Source organism: Vidua chalybeata, chromosome Z, assembly GCF_026979565.1.
Source record: "Vidua chalybeata isolate OUT-0048 chromosome Z, bVidCha1 merged haplotype, whole genome shotgun sequence".
In the NCBI taxonomy this organism is placed as follows: domain Eukaryota; kingdom Metazoa; phylum Chordata; class Aves; order Passeriformes; family Viduidae; genus Vidua; species Vidua chalybeata.
This window is the reverse complement of record NC_071570.1, coordinates 38,710,087-38,725,133: the sequence shown is the minus strand read 5'-3', so window position 1 is coordinate 38,725,133 and position 15,047 is coordinate 38,710,087. Positions and strand designations below refer to the sequence as shown.

Sequence of the window (15,047 nt, the reverse complement as noted above, 5' to 3'; positions counted from 1 at the left end):
GTTGAATATATCCCTGTTTGTTGCAGGGGCATTGGACTATATGGTCTTTACAGGCCATCAACTTAAACTATTCAGTGATTGTTTGTAAATAATAGGCATTAATGATTCCTGTCTTATTGTAATCTAAGTGGCTTAATGAACAAACCTACTATACTTACTAGAGTATCAGCATAGCACACCTGCAAGGTGGGACATTTTATCCTATTTAAAACATACAAGCACAAAAGCAATTGTCATATTGAAAATTTTCCAGTAGATATGTAGTAGATATGTGGTCTGGAATCTGGAGTTCTTTATATCTATGGACTGCTTTTCTTTCCTGACTCTTGCAAAAAAAGTAATTGTATTGTTTCATCTGAATATCTGAAGTTGCCATCTTTGTACTAGATTTGTATGAACTTAAAATATATTGGTAACTGTCTCTTATGATCAAGTTGAAGATGCATATTGTTGTTAATCCATTTCAGATTGGTTAACAAGTTTATTATATACACAAGTAATAGCAATTTAATTTGAATCATATAACCCAGACTTAAACTTTAGATTGTAAAACGAAGATTTTTCCTATAACTCTTTGTATAGTATGGAGTATCATCAGCAACCCCTTGTGAAGATCAAGAAACCTACTGAATAAGAAGAGATATCATAGGTTGTCTCTAAGCTACATTTCTGTATGTTAGGAAGGAAGAAAGATGTCTGAGATCTTAAATAATGTCAGTAAAAATCTGAAATGAGGCATTTCAGGAAGGTATGATACTGACTTTTTGTGTTCTTGTTCTATTCACACAGCTAAAATGTTCATGTTGTCAAGACAATGGATCTTTATCTTAGTCTGGGTTAAAAAGTGAAAGCATTGCTTCTTTGCACTCGTATACTTCAGGCTCCTTAAGGAATGACTATAATAAGTGTTGGATTTAAATGGGTGACATTCCACTGAAAGCTGTGTTGAGGTCGTTGTTCTTTTCCTGTATAACCCAGAGCTGAGCCATACTGAACAGTTATGGTTGCTCTGTAGAAATCAATGCCTTTCTGTCTAGTTGTGTGTCCTGTCAGGTTTAATTGTAATAATTCGGAATTTTCAGACTACATTACATGTATGGAAATCAGTATTTTTGATACAGTATGCTGGAGGGATTTCAACATACATAGGTACTGTAGTAAAATATACCATATAAATGCGTTAGAAGACGAGCATTTGCTTGTCTTCTAATACAGTTATTTGCTTTATGATTCCAAATAAAGCCAGGATATTCACACTGGTTACCATTTCTAACCTAGTGCTTAGTACTTGCCTTAAACATTTTGAAAATTATTGCAGTGTTGTTGCATATTACAACCATTTTAGCAATATGAGGTACATAATCTGGCCCTAATGCACTGCTTTCTTCTGCCATAAGCTTTAGATAAAAGAATATACCTGAGTGAAGCATGAAGGAAGGTGTGTTTCTACCAAGCATGGACCTCAAGTCCATAGAATATAAATGTATCTTTTCCTCTTTCCAGATGCATAAAGTCACTTAGCAATTTATCCTCATGTCACATTTCATAAAATTGTGCTGCTATAAGAGAACTTAAATATTAATGTTTTGAATGTAATTTATGGGTGGCATGGGAGAATTAGTAATCAAAACAGTAATGGAATTGGAACCAGCTGTGGAAGCTACATAGGAAATTGTTCTTCCTTCCTGCAGTAACAGAGACATGCTGTAATTTTTAACCCTTGTCTCCCTGCCTTCACCCTGAGTTGCCGATCTTCCTTACATGACTAGCTGACAAACGTAGACACACACATATACTTTTAATTCCTTACCCTTATTATTTGGTAAATTTGTGGACAACTGCAGTCATTGTCACTAGGTGGGTTGTTATTCATAAATTTCTGTCTCTCAAGATCCTGAAGTAAACTTTCGAATGAACAGTGGTAGAACTATTGAAAAGTGGAGTTTGTGGACACCTCTCTCTCTCTCTTGCACTGTAATGGTTTCATTTGCTGACAGTAGTGTGTTTGCTAAGACCAACAGGATCCTTAGGAGATGTGAGAAACTTCACCATCATTGCTGAAAACCTTAGCAGATTCCTTGAAATAGGTATTATTTATTCCCATTTTTTCAGATAAGGAAACTGAGTATGTAGAGGTCAAATAAATAGCACAGTTAAAGGTCAAGGATTGGTCTACACCAATGGTGTATTTTAAAAATTTTGCTCATTAAAACACAAACAATTTAAAAGAGGTGGCTTGATAATGAGGTTGCCATTATACTGGTATAGAGGTTGTATTATCCTGATGCTTGTGAAATTCTATGCTAACATGTTCACCAGAAGTCTTAAAATGAGCATAAGGCTTCTTTTTGGTAAGAGGAAAAATGGATTTTATTTCAGTTGTAGTAATACCATTTCTGTATTAAATAGCAATTCCAAATATTGATTGTTGCATTGTTTTTTTGAAGTTTTGATGAGCCCAGGATTGTATTGCTGTTGATGGACTTAATTTCACTGGTTACACAACTTACAAAAGAAGCTTTCATACTTATTGTTGTGCATATGTAATTTTAATTTAATTTCCAAAGAAGTGCATGTAACTATTAGGTGTTGCTGAATGAATAACAAAGGCTTAGTAGTATTATTGACTTCTTAAATATATAGAAGGGAGGAATATTTTTTTAAAAAACATGTTTAACTTTTTACATATTTCTGAATTGTAAGATACTTCTTTATTTTGACAGAGGTTAAATGTAGAGAACAGTAAAGCTATTTTAAAGAGTGAAAAACATCGAAGTGTTCATGGTTTATCTTGGTGAGTCAAGTGAAAGAACTTCATGCTCTTTACTCTCTAAAGTTTGCCAAATGGTGGTAATGATAAAGTAGTTTAGATATTTTGGAGCAAGTTTAATGTAAATAATTAAGTGAACTGGCTAGCAGGCTGAAAAATGTTATGCATTAACAAATGTTAAGTTCAGTCTGGTTGTGCATCGTCTGTTTTGGATTTGGATTCTTTCATGGGTGTATTTTATGGCATATTCCTTCTGGTAGAAATCCTGCATGGACTCTGTGATACAAAATTCTACACAAGCTGAATGTAAACTAGGTGAATGCCTGTTCCCATGTGAACTAAACATTTGGCACTTCTACTCCAAAGACTTAAAAGTGCACAATTATTTGCCCTTTCTGATTTCATAATTAAGCTATGTTTTGGAGACCTACCAACCTGAACAGACCTTTCAGAGTTTATTTCTCCTCACTGTCAGCTGATCTATGATTGTGTGAGTTATTTTACTGTTGCAGAGTAAATGGGAGTACTCCATTGTGTTAAAACAAAGTGCTCTATGTAGCTCTTAGGAATAACCTTAATAAAGGATATGCCTGACTAAAAATGCTAGAGATTTTTTTTTTCCTAACATGGCAGGTAGTAGTAATGTTTTGTATTCCTTTATTGTAGTAAAACAGTGGCTTGACTGAACAGGGGTGCTTTTTGGTGGTATGTGGCAGTTATACATACAGTTTCAGCAAATTTGAAGTATTTATACCCATTTGAAGCTGAGATGATAAAGATGAAACAGGTGTTTGATCATATGAGTGGAATGTAACTGGAATACTCAGCTTAAGTAAACCTGTCTCCCAGAAACTGCAGAGGAAACTTGAATGACTCCAGGCAATTTAAGATTTTAATCAGTTTTATCAATGATTGTAACTTGCTTTAGAAAAGGCTCAAGAGAATTTCTTTGGTATACATTCTGAGAACAATTCCCAGGTCATAAGCATTAGTATAAACTATGACTTCATAAATCAAAGGCTTATTAGAAATTTAGGAATTTATCTGAATGAGATTTTGGAATCTAGATGAAAAATAGCAACCTTCTGACATGTGTCTAGAAGTAGCCCCCAGAAGACAAGCAGGCATTTTGCTGTACTCTAGAAGTATGATTTTTATGTCTAAAAATGGTGCTTGCAAACATGCTGAGATTCTATTTGTAATATCTTTTCTAAACTGCTAAGACACTGGAGTCTTTTCAGAAAGGGATATGCTGGTAAGTGGCATGAAAGGGAAGGGGAGAGTTAATTGATGTTACCTGTTGTGCCATGGCATGGTCTCTGAGTTACCATTTGACTCAACATCTAATAAAATACGTTGTATCTGGCCTATAATAACAATAGAAATTTACTACTTTTAGGCAGTCATGTTGAAATAAAGATTTAATCTAAGGTCTTTTTCCTTGCTTATTGAACCTGACAAAACACTTAGGTTCAGATTGTAAGAGAACAATTACACAAATCTGTGAATTAGATGATGTTGGAAGAAAATAGCCACAGTTCTATTTCCATATTGAATAATTAAATTTACTTCCTGTTGGTATTTGAAAGGAAGGTCCTTTGTTTAAAGCACCTTTTAATTCTTGAGTGCACACTGAAGCAATATATCTCTTAGTTCACTAAAGGAAAGAACAATGTCTCCTTGATCTTCCTACACCTAAAATTCAGGAGGTAAATATTCTGCACTATGTTGACTTACCTAAGTTAAAGACTGGAAACTGGGAACAGTATAATTTTGTAGGGCCCTTCCGATATTTCTGTTAATTTTGAAGGTTTTTTGCATCCATCATGCAGTTATAGTTATCTATGTTTTTCCATGAGTAGTGGATATTTTGGGTGTTTCGTGGGAATGCCAGCCAAGATAATTCATACCAGTAGTATGCATGCATCCTCCTGTTTTCCAGAATGTTTTCCTTTATCTTCAGACCAGAAATTTACATAATATAGACACACATGCCCTGATTCATCCAACATAATTAAGGAACCTATGCTAGGAATTCAGATGCTTTGCACTTTCCTGAATAATTCATGAAGAGGAGGGGTTTCAAAATAATCTTGTTTTTTTGGTACACTTCTTCTTTAGTTATTTGCTTATTTTTGAAGATTGTATAGGAAGTCTGAAGAAAGTTGTTTCCATATTTACATGCATCACATTTAGAAATTCAGATTGTATGAATCTGGCTCAAGCTGAGTTTAATAACATGCAAGTCTGCATGAGAATACATCTGTCAGTTCTAACACTTAAAAGAGAGGAAATTAAAAGTTGTTGAAATGTCCTTTCAAATCTGTATGCTTCCTTCTGCATGGAAGTTTATGGGTAATGCACTCCTGTAAACCCCAAAAAATGTAGATTTTTCTGTTGCTGTAGAACAGCATCTTGCCCATCTCTGATATTGTAGGTTTTCATTCGTTATCTTTCTCTTCAGTGTTCACTGGTGCAACCTTAGTGTATATTATTTTCAGTTTAATTTACAGAGGAGAAGAATGAAAAATTGTGACTTGGTAAACCTGCCCATTTTACAAGCAGTGTGGTTTTAATCAGTGCATGATTGTGGAACAAAAGATGACATCACTCTGTGTTTGTTTGAAAAATGGGTTTAAAAAAGAACAGAAAAAATAAATTAGAACACTTACTACTGCCTTCACCTTTCACTGGTGTCATGGAAGATTCATCTGGGTGCCTAACAGCTGAAAACATTTATCTGGTTTGAAAAGAGGAATGAGGGATGTGTTCTTCCGGATTTGTGAAGTACTCCCCTTAACGTCCTTTTATCTTTCTTTAAATAATGTTTCAGACTTAATATTGAAGAACAGAACAAGGTTCTTTTCTCTCAGTTCATCATCACTAAAATAATTTCTTAATTTCCTTCACTTGCATATTGAAGTTGGATATGAGGTAGAAAGGAAAAAACTGCTTTTTTGTGGGCCTGTGTTGGTTCCAATGCAAGAAGGTGTGCAAGTGTCTCCCTGTGAAGTTTTATGGACTTCTAGAACTTCTTTACACTGAAAAAAATAGTTTAGGTTGTATTTTAAGTGATGTGTGAAAGGGAATACTTGACCTGAAAACCAAACACATTTTGATACAGACAAGTAACAACAAGCATGAGTTGAAGCCTTCTGCCATTCATATTAACATATGGTTGTGCCTAGATACAGCACTTGGACCAGATTTCTTTGGTGGTTGAGATAAACAGTGGCTTATCTCCAGAATTCATTTGTTTTCTGTGGTGTTTTATCTGTCTAAACATTACAGGCTGTCCATGGAGTCTCCCTTTCTGGAGATAGTCAAAACCCACCTAGCTGAACTCCTGTGTCACCTGCTACAGGTGACCCTGCCTTGGCAGGAGGGTTGGACTGGATGATCTCCAGAGGTCCCTTCCAACACTGACCATTCCATGGTTTTGTGAAGAGCTTGTGCTCTTGTACCTTCTGCTTTGGGAATTACTGTGTCATATATCCCATCCTTTCTGTTGTGATTGATGAGTTGTCTGCCCATATTTTTGTTCTTAAAATATTTTAAGAGTTTTCTCTTTCACTATGTAATATAATTTACAGTAGGAACATTTTTATAAGAAGATACTACATTTCTCTTTTTAACTTTTTCCTGTCATCTTGATTAACTTTCTTAACTGCACTTAGATTTTGAATGCTTTGCTGAAGAAAATACCAGAAGGATAAATTTGCTAGTATCTGTCACAAGGCAGATTTCAGCACTGTCAGTCTGTATGCTAGTGTACAAAATAAAGGGTCTCAAAGGGTCTCAAATTTTCCTGCCTTCCTTGCCTTGCCCCTGAGCAGTGTGACACTTGCTTTTCCATGCAAATCAGTCATTTTGGATGGGAAGAGAATAAGCTTTAAAAAAACTTGCAAGAAAACAGGAACATTTTGTATTTAAACAAAAGGCACAAAAATAGAAAATCCTTTTTTCTTAATTTCCAGAAGGACTGAGATTTGAATGATTAAAACATGGCCTTCTGTAGGGGGACCTTTCGAGGGGAATTAAGTTCTTAAGTAGATGGAGGTACTTGGATTACTGTTTATTGCTAGGGTTTGTTGTTCCCTTTCCACTTCCACCAGCTATTCCTGCTGCCCATTTGGTATTCCAGTCATTTCCATCTGCCTTCAAATAAAGCAGTAATCATCTGTGTCAGGCTACCTCTGTGATACTTGTTCTGCAAAACCTGTAGTTTCACCAGAAATGGAGAAATCTCGGTGAAGTGTAGCTCTTGCCTCCTCCTCATCACTCCTGCCTATGAACAGACAGTATCTTCCCTGTGGAGTATATCAAACTGGAGCCCCAAAAGGGCAAAGTGTGCGTACACTTGGAGCAGAAGGGTGTTTTTAGTATAGTAGAATCACTTAAAGTTATTGAATAGTTTGGATTGAAAGGGACCCTAAAGACTATCTCATTCCAATGTCCCTGCAGCTAAACCAGGTTGCTCAGAGTCCCATCCAGGCCTGGTCTTAAAAACTTCAGGAATGGGGCATCCACAGCTTCTCTCCGCAACCTGTGCTAGTGCCTCACCACCCTCGCAGTAAAGAATTTCTTCATAATATCTAACCTAAAACTACCCTCTTTCTCAGTTTAAACCTATTCCCCTTTGTCCTAATGCCACATGTTCTTGTGGTAAGTCCCTCCAGCTTTTTTGAGGCCCCCTTCAGATACAGGAATAATGTTTCCTCAAAGCCTTCTCTTCTCCGAGCTAAACCATGCTTGTGCCCTGTCCTCACAAGAGAAATGCTCCAGCTCCCTGATCAATTTAAAGGCTCTCTTAAAGATATTTAAAGTAGGTAGTAGCCAAACCAGCTTTAACATTTTCTCTTGCTCAAGGGAGGGAAAGTGCTCACCTTTTAGTTCATCCACCAGTAGTTTTGCATTTCTTTCTCCATGCTGTGCCATAGCTCTGCTCTCAAGAATGATAGTCTTTTCAAGTTTTCAGGAAGCCAATGTTTCAGGAGAGAACTGAGAACAAAGGAGCTATCCAGATTTTTTTTCCAGGACAGCATTTGATCTTGAAGTTGTCAAAGAAGGCAATTCCAAACACAGAGAAAAAATAAGTGATTTTTCTCTGTAAATTATAGTATTGTAGGTTCCCAGGAAAGTTCCTATTTAAGGGCCTGATGTGTGAAAGACTACCTATAGCTTGCAAGTCTTTCTCATACAATATAATTTCCATTTATATACAAACCTCTGCAAACAGAACAGTAGAGGTTCTTTTAGTGTAATTTTTCCCTTCTGTGATTGGGCCATAAAAAAGTGAGTAATTTTGGTCTATTTGATTTTTTGGTTTTGTCTTTGATTTTTCTCAAGATATTCTGGGGAGACTAATGTAGTTTCAGCCTCTGGTTGCTAGTGGTGTATCTTCTGGGTATTGTTTGAGAATACGGAAACTCCCAGAAGGAACAAGGAAAAAAAAAATCCACAATACAGTGGTGTAGTAAATAGAAGATTGTTTGTAGGCACAGGAGTATAACACTCAACTAGGGCTGGAATTCCCTGAAAGAATTGAAACTCCATACTACAGATGTGATGCTGATTTGCAGTGTCCCTTTGCAGAAATTGCTTTTAAGGTAAGACTATTCATTTTGAGAAAAAACTGTGAACTTGTAGAATACTCTATTTCACAGACTTAATATGTATTAATCTTGTATTGGGAATTGAGAATTTTTGTAAAAATATTAGGAGATATGTCAACACCATAACTATTTTCCTCTGTTTCTGCTGAAGCAGAAATTTAAAATATTGTCTTTTCCTCATGGGCTTTAAAAGAAAATAACAGCAACAACAACAAACACTCCGGAAATCCTGTAAAGATTTTATCTCCTGTAGTTTTAATCACTGTACAAATTTAGCAGAACAATATTAGTGAAATCATATAATCAGTTTGTGTGAAGTTAACATCTGAAATCCAAGCAATAGCTGAAGTCCTTGAGGTGCAGGTACACTTCAGACAAACTCTATCTTTTAATTTTTTTCACACTTACAGTAATATTCCAGTATATATGATATCCAGATGTTCGGTCAGCCTAAATTTATTAGCTATATTCGAAGTGTGGAAAAAAAAAAAGGATTTTATGGCATTCATTATTCTTTGGAATGTAACTGGAAAAGTGCAGTAGTGCTGTGCTGGTAGTTGCATCTAATTATCTTGTGTGCATATAGGCATGTGCTGAGGCACATGAGAGATACAGCATTCTGAGTAATTTAGGAAGTTCATGGTTAACTAAAATAGAATAAGACACCTTGGGTTTTTTGTAAATATTTAGCTAATTTGAAGATGTTATGCCAAGATATGTTCCTGGATGTTGTTATCTTAATTTTTTTGTTTTGAATAGTCTAAACAGTTACTTTAACTGTCAGGAATCCCTTGGACACTGTAGAGCTTAGCACCAGTAGCAGTCGCCAAGTGTCTGTCTTTTAGGCTCGGAATGTTTGATTTATCAGGTGGCAGAATATATTCCTGTCTGTTCTTATTCCCTAAAATGAGTAGCCAGAATACTGTTTAATGTGAGTGTGGTGTAAAGCTAAAATGTTTTCATGTTAGTGCTTCACTCTTCTCATAAAAAAGGGAATTTAATTATTGTCACCTGAGGGAGCTAGCAATTGAAATAAAGTAAGTTTGTTCTAGATAATTTTGTTTATTAATAAATTATTTTTTTCTTTGACTTACTGAAAGGCCTCTCAAAGTTAAATTAAATTCAGTGCTCACACAATATAGACATACAATACCTATCTTTGTGGTAAGGTACATGAAATGAAGAATTCTATAATATTCCAAGGCAGAAACACAACCTTGCAGTGATTAAGGCAGTGGTTTCTATGAAAGCCTTTGATTCACAAAAATAGTACATCTTTTGTTGATGGCTGTTGTGGATGAATCTTGGAGACTGTTTGCTTTTCACACTTTGGTTTTTATGGAATGTGCTTGGATGATAAGTGCAGGCAATGACTGTTGAGCAGTTTTTTGCATCCCAAGAAACAGCAAATACCAGTTTATAGTGTAGGGAATGATGGAGCATTGAAAACCTAATTTGTATTATAATTATACCTTTTTCTGTGTCCTTCGTAGTGTCAGTTGAACAATAAACTCATTTTCATAATCACAGCTTTGCTTGGGAATTTTGAGTTACAACTGCTTCTCAGCTTCTAAACCACTGAGTCTGTGAAAGTGTCACTTGGTGCCATGTGGGCTATACCTTTTAGGATGTCATGCGTAGCTATTGGTAAACCTTTACTGTTACCTTGTGGTGGGCTGACCTTGGCTGCATGCCAGGTACCCACCAGGCTGTTTTATCACTCCTATCCTCAGCAGGATGGAATGGGAGAAGAGAAGAAGATGGAAAAAAAATCACATGGATTGAGATAAAGGCAGCTTAATGAAGTAAAAGTGAAGTCCACACATGGAAACTAGGGAAAGCAGAAGATTTATTCTCTACTTCCCTTTAGCAGGGGATATCTTGCCGCTTCCCAGTAGGACTTCAGAGAGCAAAGTGGTTGCTCTGGAAGACAAATTACGAAAGCACATGCGTAGCCTCCGTGCCCTCCCCCCTTAAAGGCTATCTCATTTCAACCCCTCAGCCACGGGCAGAAGCACCTTCCACTAGACCAAATTGCTCAGAGCATCATCCAACACGACCTGGCACATTTCTAGGCATGAAACATCCACAGCTTCTCTGGGCAACCTGTGCCAGTGCCTAACAACCCTCACAGTAAAGAATAATGCCTAATCTAAATGTATTCCTTTGTAGTTTAAGTAAAGTTAGAAGAAAGGTAGGTGTAGCTAAACCAAAGATAATGAAAGTTTCAGTTTTATCAGAGAAATAAAAGATGGAACAGATAAAGAAGATAAAAAAAATATGAAGGTAATCAGCCTGATGCTACAGAGATGTTTCTGTGAAGCATGAAAAATAGTGAAGGGATTGTCAGAGATGGATAAGGCAGAACATTTAATGTGTAGCATAAAATGTGCATAAAATTATTTTAAAATCATACCTGGCAACAGAAAATTATAGCAAATATGTCAGGCATCAAGAGGGTAGATAGTGTCTGTTTCAGGAAACTGGAGTGGTGCCAGATAAATAAGCATTTTGAGGGTAATGAGTCACATGACCTTCGTAGAAAGTTGCTCAAAAGTACTTGAGTACTTCCATTAAATTTCTTTCTGTGTGAACAATATCTTCCAAAGAGAAAGAAAATATTTTTGTGTTTTAGTCTTAAGATGGTGTCATATTTTTAAAACAATTATTCGTCATATTTTTGGGAGTCTATCCATGCAAATAAAAATGTGAAATCAGTCTCTGTTTATGATTTCCCCATTTCTCTTCCTCATGTTACGACTGGTGTGATGGAGATCTTCTTACTTTTACATATATGTTCCTTTAGTGCATTTTTTGGGGATAGCACTGTTTTCACAGAAGTGAATTTTCTTTTTTTTACAGAACCCTGTCAAGAAAATCCCAGATTCTCATGAAATTACACTCCAACATGGAACAAAAACAGTAAGTGATAACATGTTTTCAAACCTTTGTGCTTTTCTAAAATTGTTAACAAATACTTACCAGCTAAAGTTCAAGAAGCAAATTTTTTCCTTGATTTGTTATTTTAGTTGGTCTCTTTTCTTAGTGCAATTGAAAGTGTGTTTCATGACTACCTCTTCAATTTCTTGTAATAACCTAAATATGGCTCCATTTGACTCAATTGTAGTCTTATTTTCATCAAGTATGTTCTCTCTAATTGCTAGAGTTTTTCTTCTAGGATGGACCTTCCTAATATGTTGACATGGGTCTAATCTAGACCTTTCTTTGGTCATGAGTTTAAAGGAGAATGTTATTGCCAGCAACTTCTCTGCAGCTAATACTTCATTTTACTTTAATCTTTAGTGCCTTTTATACACCATTCTCAATTTCTTGAGATCTTGTCCTTCCTTGTCTTTGACTACATCTTTTCTATTTTTTATCTCCAGTACTGCTCCTTTGCTTTCTTTTAAAGAACCACAGGCAAACTTGGAAGTGTCTTTTTTTGCTCTATATATTTCTATCTCTGTATAATCACATCTTCCAATATAAATTAAATTGTTTTTGTGGGCTGATTGACATGTAAAAGATGCATTGCATTACACTAAAGAAAATAGAGTGGATTTTTGTACACGTCGTGCATGCAACTGCTTTGCATATTAATTTCTATAAATACTAGGTTTTGCAGAGTATTGTACTAGTGCAAATCAGTTTCCTATTTTACATGTGACAGCAACTGCTTCTGCAGTATGTTTCTTGAATACATGGCCTAACAAACTTTGTTAGGTAAATTTTTTAAAATTTATTTTTCTCTGTATTAAACCAGTAAATCTTTTCATGGCTTCTTAAAGAGTAAGATCATGTTATTTCTAACTAAAAGGCCTTGTAAAGTGGAAGTTACAGTTCTGGAAGACTTCTGAGATATTTTGAATGCAGGAGAATGCAACTGTCATCACCTTGAACAGAGGTGAATTGTAATGTGGGATATGTATAGTGCAGTTGGATTAGACTGGATGCAGTAAATTAAACATATTGAAAAAAATATCTCTTCTGTAGAAGTGTTGTCCTTTTGGGTTTTCTTTTTGTTTGTTTTAGAATAGTGAAACCATTTACCCCTGACCTTACACACATAAGGATGGGAATAACTTCATATCTTGATTTTGGTGTTCTGCCCCAATTTTTTAAAATACAGTCTTCTCATTATGTTCATACAGTGTACTGTATTTCAGCTAAGCTTATGTATTCCGTCTCTACCTCTTCAATCTAGTGAATGTGGATTTGATGATGACTATTCCTGTGCAGCTTAGAAATCTCAGGAAAGATTTCCCAACCTAGAGAGTCTTCCCAGAAACCTGATTAATTTCCCAGTTGTATTGCTTCTACAGTGTAATAGGAATTACTGCTCCCAATGAAACTTCATTTATATTTTTTTTATTTCTCATTGTACTTTTGATATATAGGTGGGTATGAGAAAGAATATGAAATTTGTACTTTCTAATATCTCATTTCACAACTGCTCCGTCAAATAGAAGTTACTGAATAGAACACTTGAGTGTTCTGATTAATCTGGAGATGCCCAGTTTTTCTGCATGTCAGAAATAATGAAAGAAATGGCTAGGTTCAAAATTTCCATTTAAGTTGTAAAAAGGGCATATTCTTTTTAGAAACACTTAAGAGAGTTCACATTTTAAAAGATTTCTGCAAGTGAATGCCTCTGAATTACAGCAGGACATTTAGATTAGAGAGGAATCAGTTGCCTGGTGAATAGGACCTTCATTTCTGCCACATCCTGATTTTCTTGAAAGTACTATTTTCAGACAGTTTGCTATACTAGGGCATTGTATATTTGAAATACTGTGAGGTACCCGAGTTACAGAATCACAGAATTTTCTGAGTTGGAAAGAGCCTCAGAAAGATGATGGAAGTTCAACCCCTGGCTGTGCACAGCACCATCCCTAAGAGTCACACCATGTACCCAAGAGCATTGTTCAAACACTTTTTGAACTCTGTCAACTGCTGTGACAACTTCCATGGGGAGCCTTTTCCAGTACCCAAGACTTTTCCTCTCATGGAGCCGTGCTGGTGGTGACTGATGACAGCATTGTCCTTCTTCTTGCCCTTCTTGAAAACTGGAACAACTTTCACCAGTTTCCAATCAACTGGGATATCTCCGGATTCCCAAGACTGCCTGAAAGGCTTTGGAATAATGTCAGCCAGCTCTTTGAGGGTTCTCTGATTAATCTCATCAGGCTCCATAGCCTGATGTAGGGATCCACTTGGAGCAGCAGATCCTGTGCAATTTCAGGATTGGCTGGGAGTTGATAATTTTCACAGTCATGGTCTGAGACCCCCTTGGTCTGTCAGAAGACAGAGGCAAAGAAAGCTTTAAACATCTCTGCTTTGTCTCTGACCTCTTTGTGAAGTGTGCTTCCTTATCCTTTAATGGACTGATATTATTTCTACACTTTAACCATTAATATGGTTAAAGTGTAGAAATATGCCTTTAATCATTAATAAGCTTGAAATAAAAAAAAGTTCTTGTTTTCCCCCATGATTCTGGACAGCTTCAACTCCAACTGAGCTTTGGCTGCACAGATATGCTTCCTGCAGTAGTAAGCAGCATCTCTGTATTCTTCCCACGTCACCTGACTTCGCTTTCACTGGGCATATACCTTTCTTTTTTGCCTTACTTCTAAGAGAAAATCCCTGCTCAGCCAAGCCAGACTTCTGCCTCACCTGCTTGATTTCCAGCACTGGGGAATAGCCTGCTCCTGCCGTGATGCTTAAAAGGTGGCCAGCAGAGAGCTGGTCAGCAGCAGTGGGAACCTAAAGGAGAAGCTGACTAGAAATGAGTCTTTGATAAGATAAGGAATAGCTAAGTGAGCTTCTCCATAAAACTGGAAAAAGAAAGCTCAAAAGAAGCCCATACTAATTCATGTAAGGAAATCTAAATTCTAGGGGAGCAAGTTGTCCACCTTAAAGAATAAATTTCATTCATACATGCTGGTTTTATTGGAAAAATTGTTTTCTGTAGGTTACTTTTTTCATGAACTTGTTTCCATGCTTTAAAATATTTTCTGTGGGAACTATTCAACAGTTTACATAAGTTTTAAAAGTCTCCATAACACAGTGTATATAGATGTATACTAAAGCATTGAAAAAAAAAAAAAAGTACAATAGTAGATTGATATATCTTTGAGACAAGTTTTTTTTGTTTTTTTTTTTTTTTGTTTTTTTTTTTTTTTTTGTTTTTTTGTTTTTTTTTTTTTGTTCCTGTCAGTACTTCTCATGTGTACGTCTAAAGAAGATACATATCGGTGAGCATCTTCTCTGTAAAATTCTTGGTATTTCCATACCAAGACCATATTTCCATACCATATGGTACATCCATATCTAGAATTTTTAATACAGTTTTAGGCATCTGAAAGTAATTCCCTTGAGTTCTTTTCTTCCCCGAAGACATTCGATGTTGCTAACCTGTAGTCATGATATTATTCTCAGGCGTTACCCTCCACTCAGAAATGAAAGGTTTTTTGTCTTTTATTCTGTATACAGTGTTTTTGTTTGATTGGTTTTTTCCACATGGTTTTGTATAGGTCAAATGTTCTTGGTGAATTCTTTTTCCTTCAGAATTCTCTGGTATATCTCTTCAAATGCTTTTCCTGACATTTTGTAGAACATTATTATTAGTATTATTAGTATTATCATCATTACCGTTATCATTA

At 35.9% G+C, this 15,047-nt stretch overlaps 1 protein-coding gene across 1 annotated transcript in view; it reads left to right on the top strand.

Moving 5' to 3' along the window:
- WDR70 (WD repeat domain 70) overlaps positions 1 to 15,047 on the top strand; it is a 129,834-nt gene that overhangs the window by 21,580 nt on the left and 93,207 nt on the right. Inside the window, exon 6 of the mRNA XM_053931981.1 lies at positions 11,248 to 11,307. Within this exon, the coding sequence (XP_053787956.1) occupies positions 11,248 to 11,307 (60 nt within the window). The remainder of the gene's footprint in view (positions 1 to 11,247; positions 11,308 to 15,047) is intronic.